General features: G+C 36.5%; 1 protein-coding gene across 19 annotated transcripts in view; it reads left to right on the top strand.

Annotated features, from left to right (window-relative positions):
- TRAF3 (TNF receptor associated factor 3) overlaps positions 1 to 17,323 on the top strand; it is a 70,997-nt gene that overhangs the window by 41,632 nt on the left and 12,042 nt on the right. For 16 of the 19 annotated variants that reach the window (XM_040557267.1, XM_040557266.1, XM_040557264.1 and 13 more), the window contains 7 exons: positions 123 to 174; positions 2,464 to 2,568; positions 3,216 to 3,383; positions 7,680 to 7,760; positions 10,475 to 10,549; positions 12,331 to 12,423; positions 17,091 to 17,231. In XM_040557267.1, the coding sequence (XP_040413201.1) occupies positions 123 to 174; positions 2,464 to 2,568; positions 3,216 to 3,383; positions 7,680 to 7,760; positions 10,475 to 10,549; positions 12,331 to 12,423; positions 17,091 to 17,231 (715 nt within the window). The remainder of the gene's footprint in view (positions 1 to 122; positions 175 to 2,463; positions 2,569 to 3,215; positions 3,384 to 7,679; positions 7,761 to 10,474; positions 10,550 to 12,330; positions 12,424 to 17,090; positions 17,232 to 17,323) is intronic. The other 3 variants (XM_040557280.1, XM_040557279.1, XM_040557278.1) reach the window with 2 other exon arrangements.

Raw genomic sequence — 17,323 nt, 5'->3', positions numbered from 1 at the left:
CTTTTAACAGTTAAAAAAAAAAAAGCATTGAACTGTCTTAACTAAGTAAAATGCCTATTAATCTGAAGTTCTTATACTGTAAAATTCAGTTGAGTTAAAATACAGCTTTTTTTTCTCCGCAGTTCTTCGAGTCCAAAATGTACAGCCTGTCAAGAAAGCATAGTGAAAGACAAGGTATTGTTAAAATTATTTCTTCTTCAAAGTATCAAATTGCATAGCAAACATAAGATATGTTAAGTTTTTTGTGACAATTATTTCATAAGCCTAATAAGCTATTTACAGAACATAGTTTTGTTCTACAATCTAAGCTATGTATTTTATCTAGGAAGGCAGCTTATTTTTGCTGTTAACTACATGGCAGAAAACTGTGCTGGCTTCATTCCTAATGCTCTATCCAGGTGTTGTATCTTCTTTTCATAGCTGGAAGCTGCAGCAACATACTGCAGTTCTCTCATCAGCTGGGATGATAGTGACAAATATTGCATCTACTGTAGGTATGCAGAGGCTGTGACAGGTCTAAGCAAACCTTACTCCTGATTTGGCTCTAGATCATGTCTGCTTGTTGACTAATTCTGTTTTACATGGTGGTATTCTGTGAACCACAGTGGAAACAAAACTGTGGAGTTACAGTGAGTGTAATAGAATCGGAGACTTTATTTGGATAAGTTACTTCACTGATAATCTCTGTATTGTATTTCACAAGAAAACTTTGTCTTGCCTCTGAAGGGTTGAGGGTAGAGAAAATTCTTTTTGACTTTATGCATTTTTTACATTAGACTCTTCTGAGAAGTGTTCAGTAAATTCTTTGTGTCAGTAGTCTTTACTGCCTGAATAAATGCTTCTAATAGTAACCATTTTCAAGAATATGATGGTGGGTACATCAATCTCTTCTTGTCTTAACGCAGAGTAGTTCTCTGAACAGTGCTTAATTCAGTTTTGACATGGATGGGCTTCCGAGGAGCTCAAACCAGTAATCACGATGTCTACTTTATTCATCATTTCAGCTCTGGCTTTCTAGCTCCCAATACACATAAATATGTACATTTATGATGAAAGTTCAAATATCTTTAAAATAGGAGGATGACGCGAAGGGCAGCATATATTAAATGTTAGACGAAGTGTTCAAGTCAGATGGTGATTTTCATGAAACTGGAAACCTGTCTCTTCCCACAGAATGTTGGTGTCCAAAATTATTAAAGAGCTTTTAGACAGTCTTGGCAAAACTTCAAGAATCATCTTCTTATCTTAACTTCAGTTGGCAAAGCTGTGCCTAGTAGCACTGTGTATTACTTAAGAGGGGGGGATGACCTGCAGTGCTGAAAACTGGTTATTTAAATGAGATTTGTTGATTCATTAAACTTCACATGTGCATTCGAAAAGTAAATAAAAATCAGTGACCTGTGTCAGATTGGTTGCAGTATTTTTGTCTTTACTGATACTGGGAATAGGTTCATAGACACTGTGGACAGTGCTGTTGTTGTTATTAAATGCTGGCATGCAGAACAGTTCCGTAGTTACTGCGTAAGCTGTAGGGATACGTTTCACAAAACCCCATTTATCAGTAAAGTAGTCATGGTTGGACTTGGTCTTTGGTATTTCTAAATGTCCATGGATGCAGTTTCAACTAACTAGAAGTTTCTATCCATTCAGTTTGCACTTAAGAACAGCAAAGAATAGCCATAACGGCATCAAGTCCTCTTTCCCAGTGTCTGCCCCTAGCAATAGGGCTTCTTGGTAGCGTCATTACATTGTCTCTGAAACAGATTTTTTTTTTTAACAGGATATCATGTGTGAAAGGTACAAAGTCTAACCCCCTTAGCTCTCTACTTCTAACTTCTTGCAGTTCTATTATAGACGAAAATGCTGGAAAGGCTTACAAACATCAAAATGGAGAGATGGTTAAAGCTGCCTTATCAGTGAAATAGTAAACCTCCTCTGAACTAAGACCTTAGAATTTCTATAAGTATGTATTATCAGAGAAGTGTAAATAGGTGTTCAAACAAACCAGGCTGGTCATTGTGTGACTGCCTTCCTTGAAATCCTCTCGTTAAACCACTGTTTCAACTCTTTTTTTTGGTCTTAAGGTATTGTATCTAATACACTAGCTTCCCAAATAACATGAAGAGTTCTAGTTTACACCTACTATGGGCAAACAAATAGCCAAAATCATAATCTTTTCTTTTACCTTCCCCTTTACTGTATTTATAGTAAAGGTGGAATAATAGTAGAGTATCTGTCCAAATATCTTCTGTCACTGGGCTGCTTCACAGTAGAGAAATCTGTGATGTGCACATTAAGAAGAATTGAATGGTAGCGTTTTATTTTTGGCACATAAGGTTAAAATTAAATGACATTGCTGTAGCTGAATTGCACGACTTCTTTCTTTGAACTTGCATATTCTTGAAGGGTTTTAAGTTTCTAAGACGAAATGGCCTTTGATCTTATTTGATTTTTTCCCTTCAGGTGTTTAAGGATAATTGTTGCAGGAGAGAACTTCTTGCCCTTCAGATATACTGCAGAAATGAAAACAAGGGCTGCAAAGAACAACTGTCTCTGGGTCAATTACTGGTAAGTAATCAAACATAGTCATAAGCCTTCTTTTGAGTTAAAGAATGAGAAGAAATCTTGCAAATGAAAACCCTGGCCAGTGTCTTGCTCACACTGGTGATTAATCTGCTTATTTATAAAGTTGGAACAGAGTTAGATTGTTTTGGAAATCATCTTTTTGATATGCTAAGAGGGATTGTGGTAAAAAATAATGTGGTTGTGTGACACTAAAGCTCTGAAATGTAAAAGTGCAAAACAGGAACTAGAGAGAGAACTAAAAAAAGAAAAATTGGGAAAAATCCTAATGTATACCTTAAAAATGTGAATTTTTTGGTGTGTTTCTTTTATTTTTATTACCAATGCTAATCCTCTGACATAAGTGGTGGTTTATGCATGGAGTTGTGTAACCTTTGGCTTCACCAGACTCATATAGAACTTGCAGCTTTGTTTCACAAAGGCATAACAGTAATCTAGTAATTTAACAGTCAGAAGGAATGGTTATACAGCAGTCTGCAGTGAGCTGTGTGGGTATTTAAAGCGCACAAGGTAACTTTGCTTACTTTGGTCCTAAGGTTACTTTGGTTCTGAAGTTGTTTAACATGGGATGTCTTCAAAGGAGAGAAGAAATGCACAAAACTTAGTTGGCTTGACTTTGTTTCATCTTCCAGATGCATTTGAAAACTGATTGTCAATTTGAAGAACTTGCATGTCCTCGTGCTGATTGCAAAGAAAAAATACTAAGAAAAGATTTGCCAGACCACGTAGAGAAGACCTGTAAATACCGGGAGGCAACTTGTAAATACTGTAAAAGCCAAGTCCCAATGATTATGTTGCAGGTGCGGTATTTTCTTGTTTCAAGATTCCATATGTTAATATGGAGAAATAACTCTTCATGTTATGTTTAACTGCCAATACAGTATTGTCCTCTCAGACCTAGTAACTCAAAACAGAAAATAGGCTGTCTTTCAGAATACCTTTTTTTTTTTTTTTGCTGTGAAGGCACCAGCTACTGCGGTGACTGAGAAATGTATTCTGTTTTAGTTCTGATGTTCAGATACTGCACATTAAAAAATAAATAAGTAAATTAGATTCACTGCCTGATAATGATACTACAGTAACTTCTGCCTTGCTTTTCTCTTTTGCTTAAATTGATATAATAAATCTAACTCCTATCACAACAGTTAAATGTTATACTGGAAATACATAAGCATTAGCTATTGACTGGAGAAATAACATCTTTTTTGTCTAACCCTTCTTGGGTACATTGTGAACTGTTAGGAGAGGAAGGAAGGCAGCAATGTGGTAACAGAATGTCTTAGTGTGACCACTAATGGTACAGGACAGGCCTAGGCCAAATTCCTGCTGTTCTGGCATATAAGTAGCTTGCCTGATAAGCAGCCTGTTGTGAATTACTAAGTACAGAGCAGAGAATGAGAGCGCCATACTTTTTTTTACAGATAGAATTGTAAGCTGAATGTGTGTTATTTCCCATATTTTATGCTGAATCTCTCTTGCTGTAATTATGATAGCTCATTTTATTTACCTAATTTCTATAATTTGATAGTTTCTATAATTTGACAGTCTCAGATTTCAGCCCTCTTAGTATACTAAGAGTGGTCATATCTATAGATATCTATGTTCTTGTATATTGTTAAGTGAATCCTCACAATGATGAGAAGCATTCTTTGCTCAGATATGTTGTTACAAAAAAGCATAGGCAGAATCTTGCCAAGTTTGGAAGTATCTGTCTTTAACATATTTCAGTGTATATTTGCAAGGTTCGGTACAATTAGTAATTGTGCAATTACCTAGCATTAGGTGGTTGAGATGTTTAAAAAAAAAAAGGGGGGGGGCAAAGAATATTGTATGTACCTTTTTTATTCTTGCACGTGCAAATGTGAAAGTGTGTTTAATTACATTATGGCTGGTATTCTCCCAGAATTTTCTTTAGATTGGGAATTGATAATAGACAAAGAATGACACTAAAAAATGTGTTCAGTCTTAATGGACAGAATCAGTGAGTATTAGATGTGTCTTGTTATGCAACTGGTTTTCCATATCTAACCAACATGCTCATGGGTTCCTTGTAGACAATTGATTTTTTATTGGGGCAATGCAGTTATCACTGTTAAATTTTTGAGTCTGAAATCATCCTTACCTTTTGAGGAACATAAAACTCTTTTAGTTTCAGAAATCTCTTTTATCAGATATTGGTGGATTTAACGCTTATGAAATCTTTGAACAAGTGGTAGCTTTCAAGATATTCAGAAGCTGAGACTAGTTTTTCTACCAGTTTTTAACTCAATGATTCACCTTTAATGTATTCATGTTGGAAACAAGAATGACATATTACACTGAAGTACAGAAAATAATAGTTGTAAATCAAGTAATTGTTCTTCTCCTCCAAAATCTTCTCCAGATCCTTGCCTAGATTTTCAAAAATTCAGTGATTATAAAAATGCTGCTGCTGTTGTTTCTTTAATGACCTGATTGTGTTACCTCATTGTACTTTGGTAATGAGGAGAATTAGAAGCTTAATGAGACCGAACATTTGAATGAAAGGCTCCTTTTGACTTATTAGAGTTTTGTCACCCAGAGGCTGAGTTCATCTCTAGCTTCTGTAGCCTAATTTTTTTTTAACGTAATAATGACTGAAGCAGGTCTCAGTGACTTGAACTGAAAATGGAGATAGAGGGAGCGTACTGAGAAAAAAGGTATGCAAATGGAAACAAAAATAATTTTACCGGAGTACATACGGTTCGTGTCTTCATAGAATCCCATGATCTTGGGGGGTAGGAAATCCCCGTTGTTGAAGGCAGACTCTCTAGTTAACAAAGTTAGTTCACTTTTTTTAGATTGCATTTGTCTTGCCTGTACTGTTGCTAGGTGAGTTAACTTTTTGCATATGGTTCAAATGAAAGAAATTAAAGTTTTTTCTTGTCACAAATCTACCTCCTCCGTACTGTAATTTAAAATGAACTAGTAACCTGAAATCCTTCTGAATTACTATATTTTTTTGATGGATAATCCACAAAGTTAGTTGAATGTTTGTCCTATAAAATTTATAGTTGGGTAGTATTATGATATAGATCTGGAAGGACAGCATTACTTGGTGCCTAGGCTCTTTGCTACCTCCCTGCCCCTGCCAAGGCAATCTGAACTTCAGTCAGTAGTTGGAAATAGAGCTGAACTGGCTGGGCCAGCCACTGGGGTAGGCATGAGACCTTGCTCCCTTGTTGCTGCTCTTGGGGCCACATATGTCCCTAATGTGGCCTCAGCTTCTCTAGAGAGCTGTGTTAATATCCTGCCTTCCCTCACCTGTGCTCGATGCTCCTCATTGTGGTGCTACCCAAGTGATGTGCTGCCTTGGTTTTAGGTTTTGTGTGCTTGGCAGCATGTGAATGTAGCTGGTTGGTGGGAAGAGGTTCTGCCACGGGAATGAGATTAGTCTGGTGTATCCTGAGGTCACTGGTTTCACTGGGTGGGCCTTGGGAGAGGAGCTGGAGAGAGGGCTGTCAGTGAGTTGCACGGGGCCTTTTTGTTATCAGCTGTGAGGGAACTTTCAGCATTTATTTCATAACCTTTGTCAGAAAGCTTAGGTAGGTTAAAGAGAGCTAAAATTAGGGAAAGGATGTTAGAAGGGAGTTTGTGTGTTTGTGTGTGTGTGTGTATATATATATATATATATATATATATATATTAAATTTTGTATTTGCCAAACAATTGGAGAAGTTTGTAGCACAGTAGGCTCCCAGAGCTGCATGGTAGTGTGTGATGTCTCTTCAACACAGCAACGTATGTGCTCAGGATGAGTGGGGTCCAGGTCCACTTCTTAAGTCTGTCAGAAGATAAGGTCCTAAAGCTGTTCTTTATCAAAAGAATACTGCAGTCACTGTGACAAAAGTTATTCTGGGGAGAGGTGTTTTCAGACTGTGCTAGCACCGAGCCTGTTTGGGTAACCATGTCCTGCTGGGGTAGGCCTGAACCTAGCTCCTTCCACGTTTCAGGAGGCTGTCCTGGCTGTCTGGCTAAGAAGCAACCTAGGCTTTCTTGCTTTCTGTCTCTGGCTGTGCACGCTACACCAAGTTGAGGTAGTGCAAGTCAGAGGGATCGCAGGATGGACTTGCTTCACGCAGAACGGCATGCCCGATCTGCTTTTAAAACCGAGGACGTATACATTCTCCGATGCTCACAGATTTATGACTGAGCTCTGAACCAAGACCTTTCACATCTCAGAGCTTGCGTCTCCATTGTCTTGGTTTTGTTTCAAAGATAGACATCTGTACTGGGCAAAAGTGGCACGCTACGTCATCTTGCTTTTCTAGTGGGCTTATAAATCTAAACCTTTGTTTCCTTTGCTTTTCTTAAGTACCAGAAATGAAACAGTTTGTTTCAAGTTGAATGGGACCTTTCCTTGACACAAAATGAAAACTTTTTTTCCAGATTTTTCATTTTGCTGAGAAAAACTGAGAAGAAATGCAAATTCAGTTAGACTGGGCCTGATTTTCTTCCCTTTCTATGGTGTTTTGGTTTGACAGCTATACTAAGGTATCTGTCATCAGCTAGGTTCAGATCAAAATGCCTGCCTAGCAGTGTGATAAATTTCATCTCTTTGAACTTTGGATGTATAGCAATGAGACTCAGTATCAGATGTTTGGGAATAAAAGTTAGAAAACCATTGGAAGGGAAATATCCTTATATAGGAGGGAAAGCTTATCTGAGATGGTGCAATGCATGTTGTTGGAGAGCTTTTCCATGCACTGTATATTCTTTAAAAAAGGCATCTGCAGTGGTTCTATTCGCTCTTAAAGGTGCTTGATTTTTGTGAGTAATTCTTGGGGGAGAAAAAATGATTTTAATTATTGTTTCATTCCTCCTGAGTAAAAACAAAATAGTAAGCAAGTAGATTTACTCTAATGAAAAAAACAAGAAAATCTTTATTTTTGGCTCAGAATCTATCAAAAACATAAAAGGATGTTTCGGCAATTGCAGTTCTGTAACTCTGCACAATTAGGATTAATGTTGGGAAAAAAAAGTGTATAATTATTGTAGGATGCTTTTCTTTGCAGGTAAGTGCTCATTAACTTCAGAGTACAAGCTGATTTGTGGTTTGTTTGCTTTTTCCTCTGTAGAAACATGAAGATACAGACTGCCCATGTGTCATGGTTTCATGTCCTCATAAATGTAGTGTTAAGACACTCATGAGGAGCGAGGTAAGAAGTCTTGCCCAGTGTTGTGCTGGAAAATCAAATATCTTTTTAGTAAGATCTCGCAAGAATTTTGCCAGAAGCCATTTCCTTTATTAAAATGTGAGATCTAAAGAAAAGCTTTTTCTACCACACAGTTAAGTGTGATAACACTCAAGTATCTTTAATGATTTATTGGAAAACTACTTAAAAAATAATTTCTTAGTTTTGTGTCTATATTACACTTGGCTTACTCAAGACTAGCGCATGTCTCTCCTGCTTTTTTTTAACAGCATCCCCCCTCCACCCTACCCTAGTCTAAAGGATTTGTTGAGCACAACAGAGCAGCATCTCAGGGTAGTGATAGTTTGTCTCTATTAAAATAGAATGAGTGAATGAAAGTTTAGTGCACATTGACAAGAGTTAATAAAGGCTAGAAAAATATAAGTGAATTGCTAGAAAGCAGAATCATTCTATGGAAAAATGTAAAGTAAGGTTATTAAATTTGGGGAAAAAATAACAAATGCTTGGAGAATTAGCATGACGTACAAGGTAACATGAATACAACATGCCTACAGCCAGATGCAACAATGCATAAAAATTTCTCTTAATGCATAGAGACTTACAGTGATAATATAGACCAGATTAAAGCAAGCAAACAAAATAAAAACCCAAACACATGAAGTGTCGTCTTTGAACAGATCTGTGTTCTTATAAATAAGCAGGTATAAGTAGCTTCTGTCAGTAGATGTACGTTAACTTTTTTCCTCAAATAGAACTTTGAGGATGGGGAAGAGCTTATTTAAGTCTTCAGCACTCTGTAAACCTCATTTAAAGAAAGCCAAGTTTCTGATCTGAGGATGTCAGCTTCTCTTTCTACTTATACCTCCTCGGTTGGATTTTTTTTTCAGTTAAACTTGTAAATTATTAATCATATATCACAGTACCCAAGGTGCCTCCCAAACATGGGCAGCATTTTCCCTTAGGATAAAGAAATATAACATGTATGTTAGATTAACAGAAGTTAAACTGCTAAGAAAAGAGAAAGTATATATCCTGGGCCAATTCTGTCAGCGAGTTTCTGAATTAAACACTTCTGAGTTTAGACCCTGGTTCTGGAGCACTCACGCATACTTAAATCTTGAGCAGTTATTTTGTGAAGAGGTATATTACTGCTAAAGAGAATTGTCCCACTAATTTGCATGACATCAACCCAGGCTTTATCACTTCATAGTACATATAGCCAGAAATGAGTTCTGAAACCATTGGTAGAATTAGAACTTGAATCTTGCCCTGCATCATCCGTTGTTACATGTTGCTTAATTTTTTTCTGATCCCGTCAGTGTACATATATATGTGTATATATAACTTAGCTGCATGGTTAGGAACAACAATTCTAATGCCGAAAATGGAAAAATGCCTGCCTAACAGTTTGAGAAAATTCTGTAGTGTACAAAAAGTGACTATCTAACTGTAGAATAAATGGCAGCTTTTCATGTTTAATTCATAACTCTTTGGCAGACTTCTAGTTTGGAGAAATTGAAAATGTGGCATTCTAGTAAACCTGTTATACCACATGTCTCGTTCTTATTTGGTCTTTTTTCTGAACCGTGTGTTTCTTTTGAAACTACAGTATGAATTTCTACACATAGTGAAACGTAATAGGTGTATATCAGAGATGAGTGACTGACTGCATCTCGGTATCAGACTGTAAAGCCTGTCCTGTCTGTTCCAGAGCTACAGGTTCAAAGCAGAGTTGGTTCACCCCTTCTTTCCTTGGAGGTGGATGAGCTGAGTCATATGGGACTTATTGTGTGGGAATTTCACATGACATCTTAAAAGCCAAAAGAGTGGTACCAGCTGAGGAGCTAGACTCTAGCTCCTGTCTGCTTTGTGGGAAATACAAATTGCAGATCCTCTTTTTGAAGAGAGGGTGTTTGTTGCTCTATCCTTTGCAAAAATGGCTCTTTGCTCCAACTTTTAGGCAGTTTGCATCCAGCTGCTGCCCTCTGTGCTGCAATGGCTGTTGTCTGTATGTATGCATATGCTTCTGTGAATTGATTTATTTTGAAATGAAAAGTGGTCTGTGTTCATAATAATCCAAAATACTGGAATAAATCTCAATCTGTGAAAAATGCAGGCATTTTACTAATCAGTTTTAGTCCCGTGTACTGCATTTTAAAAAGTTACTTAACTGTACCTACTATAAAACTGTCTGTTTCATGCAGTACTTGTTTAGTCTTTTTTGTGTAATATAACCATTAATTTTGGCACTGAGAATTGCATGTTATGTTTTGAAAAATTGGTTCCTTGTGCAATTAGAGTTAGAAAAGATGTACTTTGCTACAGTGAAACTGATCTTAAGACTTAACCAGAACACCAGTAAAAATCACTTGGTGAGCAAAGATTAGTCATTATCATTAAAGTCAAATGAAATAATATGAATAATTGTAGACTGTTCTTGTTTGCTTTTTTAACTGGGTTGCTTATTGAAATAGTCTTTAGTAGAAGTTTCACTGTATATTAAATGTATCACACTGTATACTGTATTGGCATGTGCGTGTGGTTTACATGTGTATATAAAGTATTTGCACTTTAGTTCAGACTGGAGAAAATATACACACGTGTATTGTATGTTCTGCAAATGGCACACTACAAATCTGATAACCTGTGCCCTTTATGTTTTGAGCATTATCATGCAAACGTCTTTTGCCAAAACTCACATTTTTTTCCTATTGCAGTTGAATGCACATTTGTCAGAATGTATTAATGCCCCAAGTACCTGTAGTTTTAAGCGTTATGGCTGCACATTTCAGGTCAGTATATAACAATTATACTTCCCAATTGATGAAAGTCTGCAAGTAGAACTTAACTCTTTGACGTGAAAGTTCTGGACTTCTCTAGTCTTGGTTAAGAAAAAGTCATCCAGTTGCACCAAATGATTAAGCATCAGATGATTGTTTTTTTCCATTTTAAAAGTAAATGATATAAAAAACTCATACGTTCCTTTAATGCTTTGAGAGTTCAGTTGTTAGGTACATCTTTGTTGAAACAGGGAGGTTGACATATTTGAAGAACTTAGTAAGTTAGAATAAGAGTAATGTCACTTCTGTTCTTCAGAAAGTAAACCAGTAACTTCACTTGTTCCTATGAAAGTATTTTCTTAACCTAGGTATGTTTATATTTTCTTTCATTTGTTTGTCTTAGCATTTTTAATCTTAAGCTTAAACATAGATGAGCTTATTTAAAACATGTATTATGTGCATTCACATGTCTATGTGCACATAGGTGTATAATCAAAGTATAGCTGAAAATCTATTTTTAAAAATGTTCTAGATTTTAATCTTAGCGCTCCCTGTGATGTTGATAAAAATAAAATCCAACACTGGATTCAGAAGTAGTATTCCAATCACTTGTAATGTTCTGCTCCCTATAGCATATATCGTAGCGATTTTGTATGCTTATATAATGAAAGGATTATTCAGGAAATTTCAGAAACTGTTGACAGGAAAAAATTGAGTTTATCAGATAGTATCATTCGTTTGTTAGTCCATGATAGCTTAAAGAGACAAGAACTGTAAGTAGCAACACTTCTCAATAAACTACTTCCAGCAGGTATTTCCAGTTTTTTAAATAATGAGCATTCATCATTTTAAGCGTTAACAGTAATGCTCTTAGTTGTAGAATTGATCAATGCTATAATCCTGCCCACTGTTATGTCGTATGTATTGCCATTCATTTTATGTATGTATATGTGTGCATATATGTACATATATCCACATATATATTTTTAATACTTTATATAGAGTACATACTTTGAGGATCATTGAAACCTCTTCAGTTTCTTTGGAGCGTATCTGCCATTGATGCTAATACACTCTGCATTGCAAAACACTTACTGAAGTAGGTGTAATGCAACACAATACAAACAAAGTAATATGGTCCGCATTTTATGTACTCTGTATATGATCTATGTGTGTTCTGTAAACTTTTTATATAGTGATTATTTGTAACAGCATTTACAGGTTGTGCAGAGGCAGTGTATTTGAATATCATAGAGCTATCATGATAACATCTTAGGATGACAAACTAGTCATTGGAATATCTCTCAAAGTAGTTTATAAAGCTGGCAGTTTCCAGTGATGAATTTGTCTTAAATATCTGTCTTTAATACTCAACTGAGGGTAAATTTAGTGCTTTTGAAGCTGCTTATGAAATACAAGTTTAAATTACGCTTTGGGGAATTGGACATTTTAGGTTTTGTATGCCTCGAGAGTTTTATAATGCTTTATTTAGCGTAAAGCTACACAGAAGACTCTGAAATACAATTCATTTTGTAAATCTTGCTCGCCTTTGTCTCTGACATATAGAGTTTATTGGATGGAGATATATGGCAGTTGTATAAAACACTTGCTATATTAAATGTTTTCCTGACTTTTGTAAATTCTCAAGTAGATTTCCCTTCTCTCTACAGTTCTGCAACATGCATCCGTGAACCAAAATACGTAGTGTTGGTTCGATGTCTTGATATACTCTTTCTTTGTAGGTTTAAAAGAAGTGGAATTGGCTAAAATGTATAAATTCTTTGTTGTCACAGGGAACAAACCAACAAATTAAAGCACACGAAGCCAGCTCAGCAGTGCAGCATGTTAACTTATTGAAAGAGTGGAGCAATGCTCTAGAAAATAAGGTATATCTTCTACTCACTTCTAATTTTCATTGATTTCTTTAAATCATCTAAAAGTACTGGAAGAAGCACTTTTTTCTGTTTAACAGCTGTTCAACAGTACAGCTAAAGCACTAGTAGGCTCCAAAAGCATTCAAGCCACGTAGTGTAACTGTACCTTTATTATAATAGAATGCTATAAGAAACTTGGCTTCGCAACTCCATGTACAATTTTCCTCATTGGTAGCTTTAGTTAAAACACTCCGTTCACTTAGATAAACTACATTAGTATTTAATATCCAATATTAAATATCCTCTCTGAGCTGCCTTCTTACAAAAAAGAGGGTTCTGAAAGCTGTGGCGGTACTATGAGCTGTATTTTTGCTACCTCAGTATTTTTCAAGGGGTAACAGTATTAGAAATAGCATGTAATAAACTGCGTTTCGTTTATTTTTGTTCTTGCTCTCCAAACTTAGTGACCTGCAAAGGTTAATTAAATTAAACATCCTGTGACTCTTGGGCATGATGACTTCTGCTTTAGTGTTGGACCAGAGTGAAGTTCTTGTTGCAGTGCATCCTTGAGTTTCCCAGTATTTTAGAACGTTTGGGATTTGGGAGATTCTGGAAATTGCACGAACAGCCATGATCTTGTGAATAGTTTAAATGACTTAATTTTTATTTGGAGAGCAGATGGTTAAGCTTTTGATTTTTTTTTTGACATGCAAAATTTCAGAACAAGTTGCTGTTTTTTTGCATCTTTTGGAAAAGGTTACTTTTCTTACAGTTCTGCGTAACCATTAGAATAACACTGTTGCTTTTTTTTTGGTGGTAGTGGGGACCCCAGAACTATTAGAACTGTTCTAGAAACGCAGGCAGAAGAATCAGGAGTCCCTTCAGATTTTTCCTAGAGTGAGTTAAATGAGAGTAGTGATCCCAGCGTAAGCTCAGTGGCACTTGGATATGTGTGGCTTGTGACTTCTGTCATCTCCCAGCAGACTGCTAGCAATGGTTTAGCAAGCTCTGTCTAGAAAGCGCTTTCCTCTGCTGGTCTAGCACAGTGCTCTGTCATGCATGGGTTTCCAGCAAGGTCCTGCAGCCACAGGAAATGCAGTTATAAAGCAGAAGTTAACAGGAACAGCAAAATACAGTTTTGTCCCTAGCACATTAGTCCATGGATTGCAATTTTTTGAACTTGAAGCCCTATAAGGAAAACTATTGAGCCTGGGAGAGGTCTACCTCAGTGTTTATTTTTTTCACGTACAATTTTTACTAAGTGTGTAAATTTTAGTTTGTTGGTCAGTAACAATACTTAAGTTTGCTTTAGCACTTGAATCTTTTTGTTAATGTAGGAACTGTGCATTTTTGATTTTAACAGATACCAATTCATATCCTTAGTTTGTTTTTCATTAGTCTGATCAAAACAATGCAATTTATTTTGCATCATTGGGGAAGAAAAAGCGTTCCCTGTGACTTCCAGAATAGATCACTTCCTGCCTTTCGTCAGTGTCCTGAGAGGTGCTTCATCATTTACAAAATGCTCAGCAGTTCTGTGTCTGTCTCTTTTAGAGCTAAGAGAATATACACTTTACTATGTTTTTTAATGTGTTGGTAGTTCTTTTAACTTCCATTTAGGACATAACTGCTTATCATTGTTTGTCCTTTTTTTTATTTGTCCTTTTTCTTTTTCACTTCCTGCTTTGTAGACTTCTTCCTATTCATAATAAAGAGTTGAATCACTGGAAATCCCAAGACATTGCCAAGTTACCAGAATAGCTAACCACATATCATATGTTAGTGACTTTATTCTAGAGAAGGGTAATAAAATTTGTAACTTCCTTGTTGTTCTCTTTGAGAAAAAAAATGCTCTGCACTGAAGACAGACAGTGCAAAGTTAACTTGGCTGATGAATATCACAGAAATCCTGGTCCCACTGAAGTCAGTGGAAGTCTTGTCACTGGTTTCTGGAGGGCAAAGATCTCATTAGGGATACTGAAATGTATGGTAGGGGTTAGGAAATGTTGCCTTCTCCCAGTCACTGTGTTCTTTAACAGAAATGTGGAGTATGCAAGCTGAAAGCCTTCATAGTTGCAAAGGTTGTGCTGAGTTATGACTTAGGTATTTGAATGGTCTTATTAGCAAAAAGTAGATAAGAGGAGGTCAGATTTAAAATCTTGAACCACAGCTTTGTGGGATGAATTAAAATTCAGTGTTTTATTTGCTCTGTTACGGGACAGACTTGCAGACTGAACTCCTATAGGTTTTATGGTGCTGGAAGTAATGATTTGAACACGATTTTGTGGCTTTGTCCCGTACTTAAAGAAATCTGGTAGAAACAGTTTATTTTGAATGTGTGACTTAAGTATGGGACCTGTCTGTTCTAATCCCATTCTTTGTGGCATGAGGGTTACTTCCATTCTTTTTTTTACTAATCAATAGCTGTAAGAATAGCTTTATTTGAAAAACTGCCAAATAAGAACACACTTCATCCTAGCAGTTTTTCAAATATGACCAAAAAGTAAAGGAAGCTGGTGGTTGATGCAGTTTGTAAATGGATGCCCTGTTTCCTTTACCCTGTTTTTCATTTAATTAACCTAAGTTCCAAAGACTTATGCCAAATGTAATTATGAAACTGTATTTAGTGTTAAAAGATTTCTTATTCACAAATTGCCACGTAAGTACAGTTACTGAGTTAGCATCGACAGCTCTTTATGATTAAAGACTGCAGGACACAATTCTGTTTCTCTTACGATCTGTAAAACTGCGTGGAAAATCTTGGTACAAGATAAACCCACGTATTATAGCTTGTACAAAAATGGAAATGTAATGCTAGTGACACAGTGTTACTGCCTTACGACTGGGAGGCCTGAGCAGGAAAAAGTGAGAGGGAATGTAAAGATCACAATTAACTGAAGAACTCTGATTCATTAAAGAAAAGGAGGATGTAAAAATGGCTACCCCAGCAGATCTGAAATAAGTGGGAGGCAGGGGAGCTAGTTTAAATTTGCACTTGTTTTTGAAAATTTTCTGACACCTAGGCAATGCATTCCTGTAGCCTCAGGATTGTTTCTCTGCACTGGTGAAATTAGCTTTGTCTCATTGCTGGTGACCAACCCTCTTGTGCTAGCGTTCCATATATAAAAGGTGGAGCTATTGTAAGTGTTCCCATATACACATGCTATGCCATATGGAAAGGTAGATACCAACCTATAATATGAAGTATGATCTCTATATATTTTTGGGTCTGCGTTCAATGAACATGCTGAATGCCTTTGGACTCTGGCAGTCCTTCTTTGCGCAGTTTAGGCTTGCATAGAGATGAGAATTATTTACCTTTTTAAACAGGCTAGCTTCTTGAGTCTGGGAACACAGTGATGCTTAAGTAATTCAGCTGTGTCTGGTTAGAGGGCAGCTAAGGTACTGGAATTTTACAGTGGCATCCACATCAGAGGTAAAAATGGTGTGACCCCAAACTGTATTTGTTGAGGCGGGGGGGGGGGGGGGGTAGGGTTTGGGGGGAACATGAAGCATCTAAGTAATTGGTCTTAATGTGGAATGTTTATCAAAAGATTTTGGCAGGTCAAAAACAGTGCTGCTTCTCATCCACATTAAAAATCTAATTGTGGAATTAGTTGGGGTATAGAATCATTAAGGTTGGAAAAGACCTCTGAGATCATCTAGTCCAACCATCTACCTAAATGTCCATGCCCAAATGTTATTTTGGGTTGGTGGTTTTTCTATGTTTTTGTTGTTGAATAATCATACCTAGGGAAAATGAGATTAGGGGGAAAAAAAAGGCACCCTATCACCACCCTTCTCCAAACCACATTAATGAACAGAACACAAAATAGTGTGTACCTGCAGTAACAGAGAATATTTACTGTATTACTTTCATCTCCAAGGAGATACATTATATGATTCTTGTAACAAGGCTCATGTTTTAAAATCAGAATGAGTCACTAATGAATGAATTCATAAAATGTCAATACAGAGAGAGAATATAATCATCAGTCTGTCTCTGTAGCTTTTTATTCTTTTTTTTGCTAGTAGACACCATTGGATTTTCCTTCAGATACATGGATCCCTTCTATATTTGTTCATCAAAGGAGTCTTCATCACCATCACATTCTGTGAAGCCAAGCCAATCCCATTCAGATGCCATTTTTACTTAAATTTGCTATATATCAGAATAGATTGGAATAAGTGGAATAAGATTGATGTTTCCCCTTCCTAACTAGATTTTCATCTGTCCAACTTTTCTTTGGTATCCCTGTCTGTGAGGGCTCAGGTTGTTTCTTTCAGCTCCAAGCCACTACCAAGTCAACGGTTGTTGCACTAACAAGGTAGTCATGGTTCCACTACCTGGTTAGTGGAAACTGGGAAACCAAGCCCTGAAATTACAAACTAAAGGAAAGATTATGCTTAGACACAAGTTCTATTGCTGTTTGTGTATCCCATCTGTACTTTTATTAGCCAAAGTTGTACCAGTACCACTCTGTGGAAGTGGAAAAGTAGCTACTAGAAGGTTGTTATGTTGGTTTTGTTTTGTTTTTTATATTTACTTTTTGGCAAGACGTAGAGGAGATCCTAGTAAAATCTTTCTCCCTTTCATGTATGCGAGACAGTTTAAAAATAATGAAGTTACAGGTATTCTTAATAAACTCTGGCAGGAGTAATTGTAGAATTTTTTCCAGGTGGCCTTGCTCCAGAATGAAAGTTTGGAAAAGAACAAGAGTATACAAACTTTACATAATCAGATTTGTAGCTTTGAAATAGAAATTGAAAGACAGAAGGAAATGCTGCGGAATAATGAATCTAAAATACTTCATTTACAGGTAAGAAACTTAGAATATCCCCATTAAAGCAGAAATGGTAGTAGCTTCTGTACTGTACCTTTACACTTGTGAAGTGAGGTGTTCTAATTAAA

The sequence above is a fragment of the Cygnus olor genome, chromosome 5 (genome assembly GCF_009769625.2).
Source record: "Cygnus olor isolate bCygOlo1 chromosome 5, bCygOlo1.pri.v2, whole genome shotgun sequence".
NCBI classification, from domain to species: Eukaryota; Metazoa; Chordata; class Aves; order Anseriformes; family Anatidae; genus Cygnus; species Cygnus olor.
The sequence above is the reverse complement of the archived record's forward strand: the minus strand, read 5'-3'. Positions and strand labels throughout refer to the sequence as shown.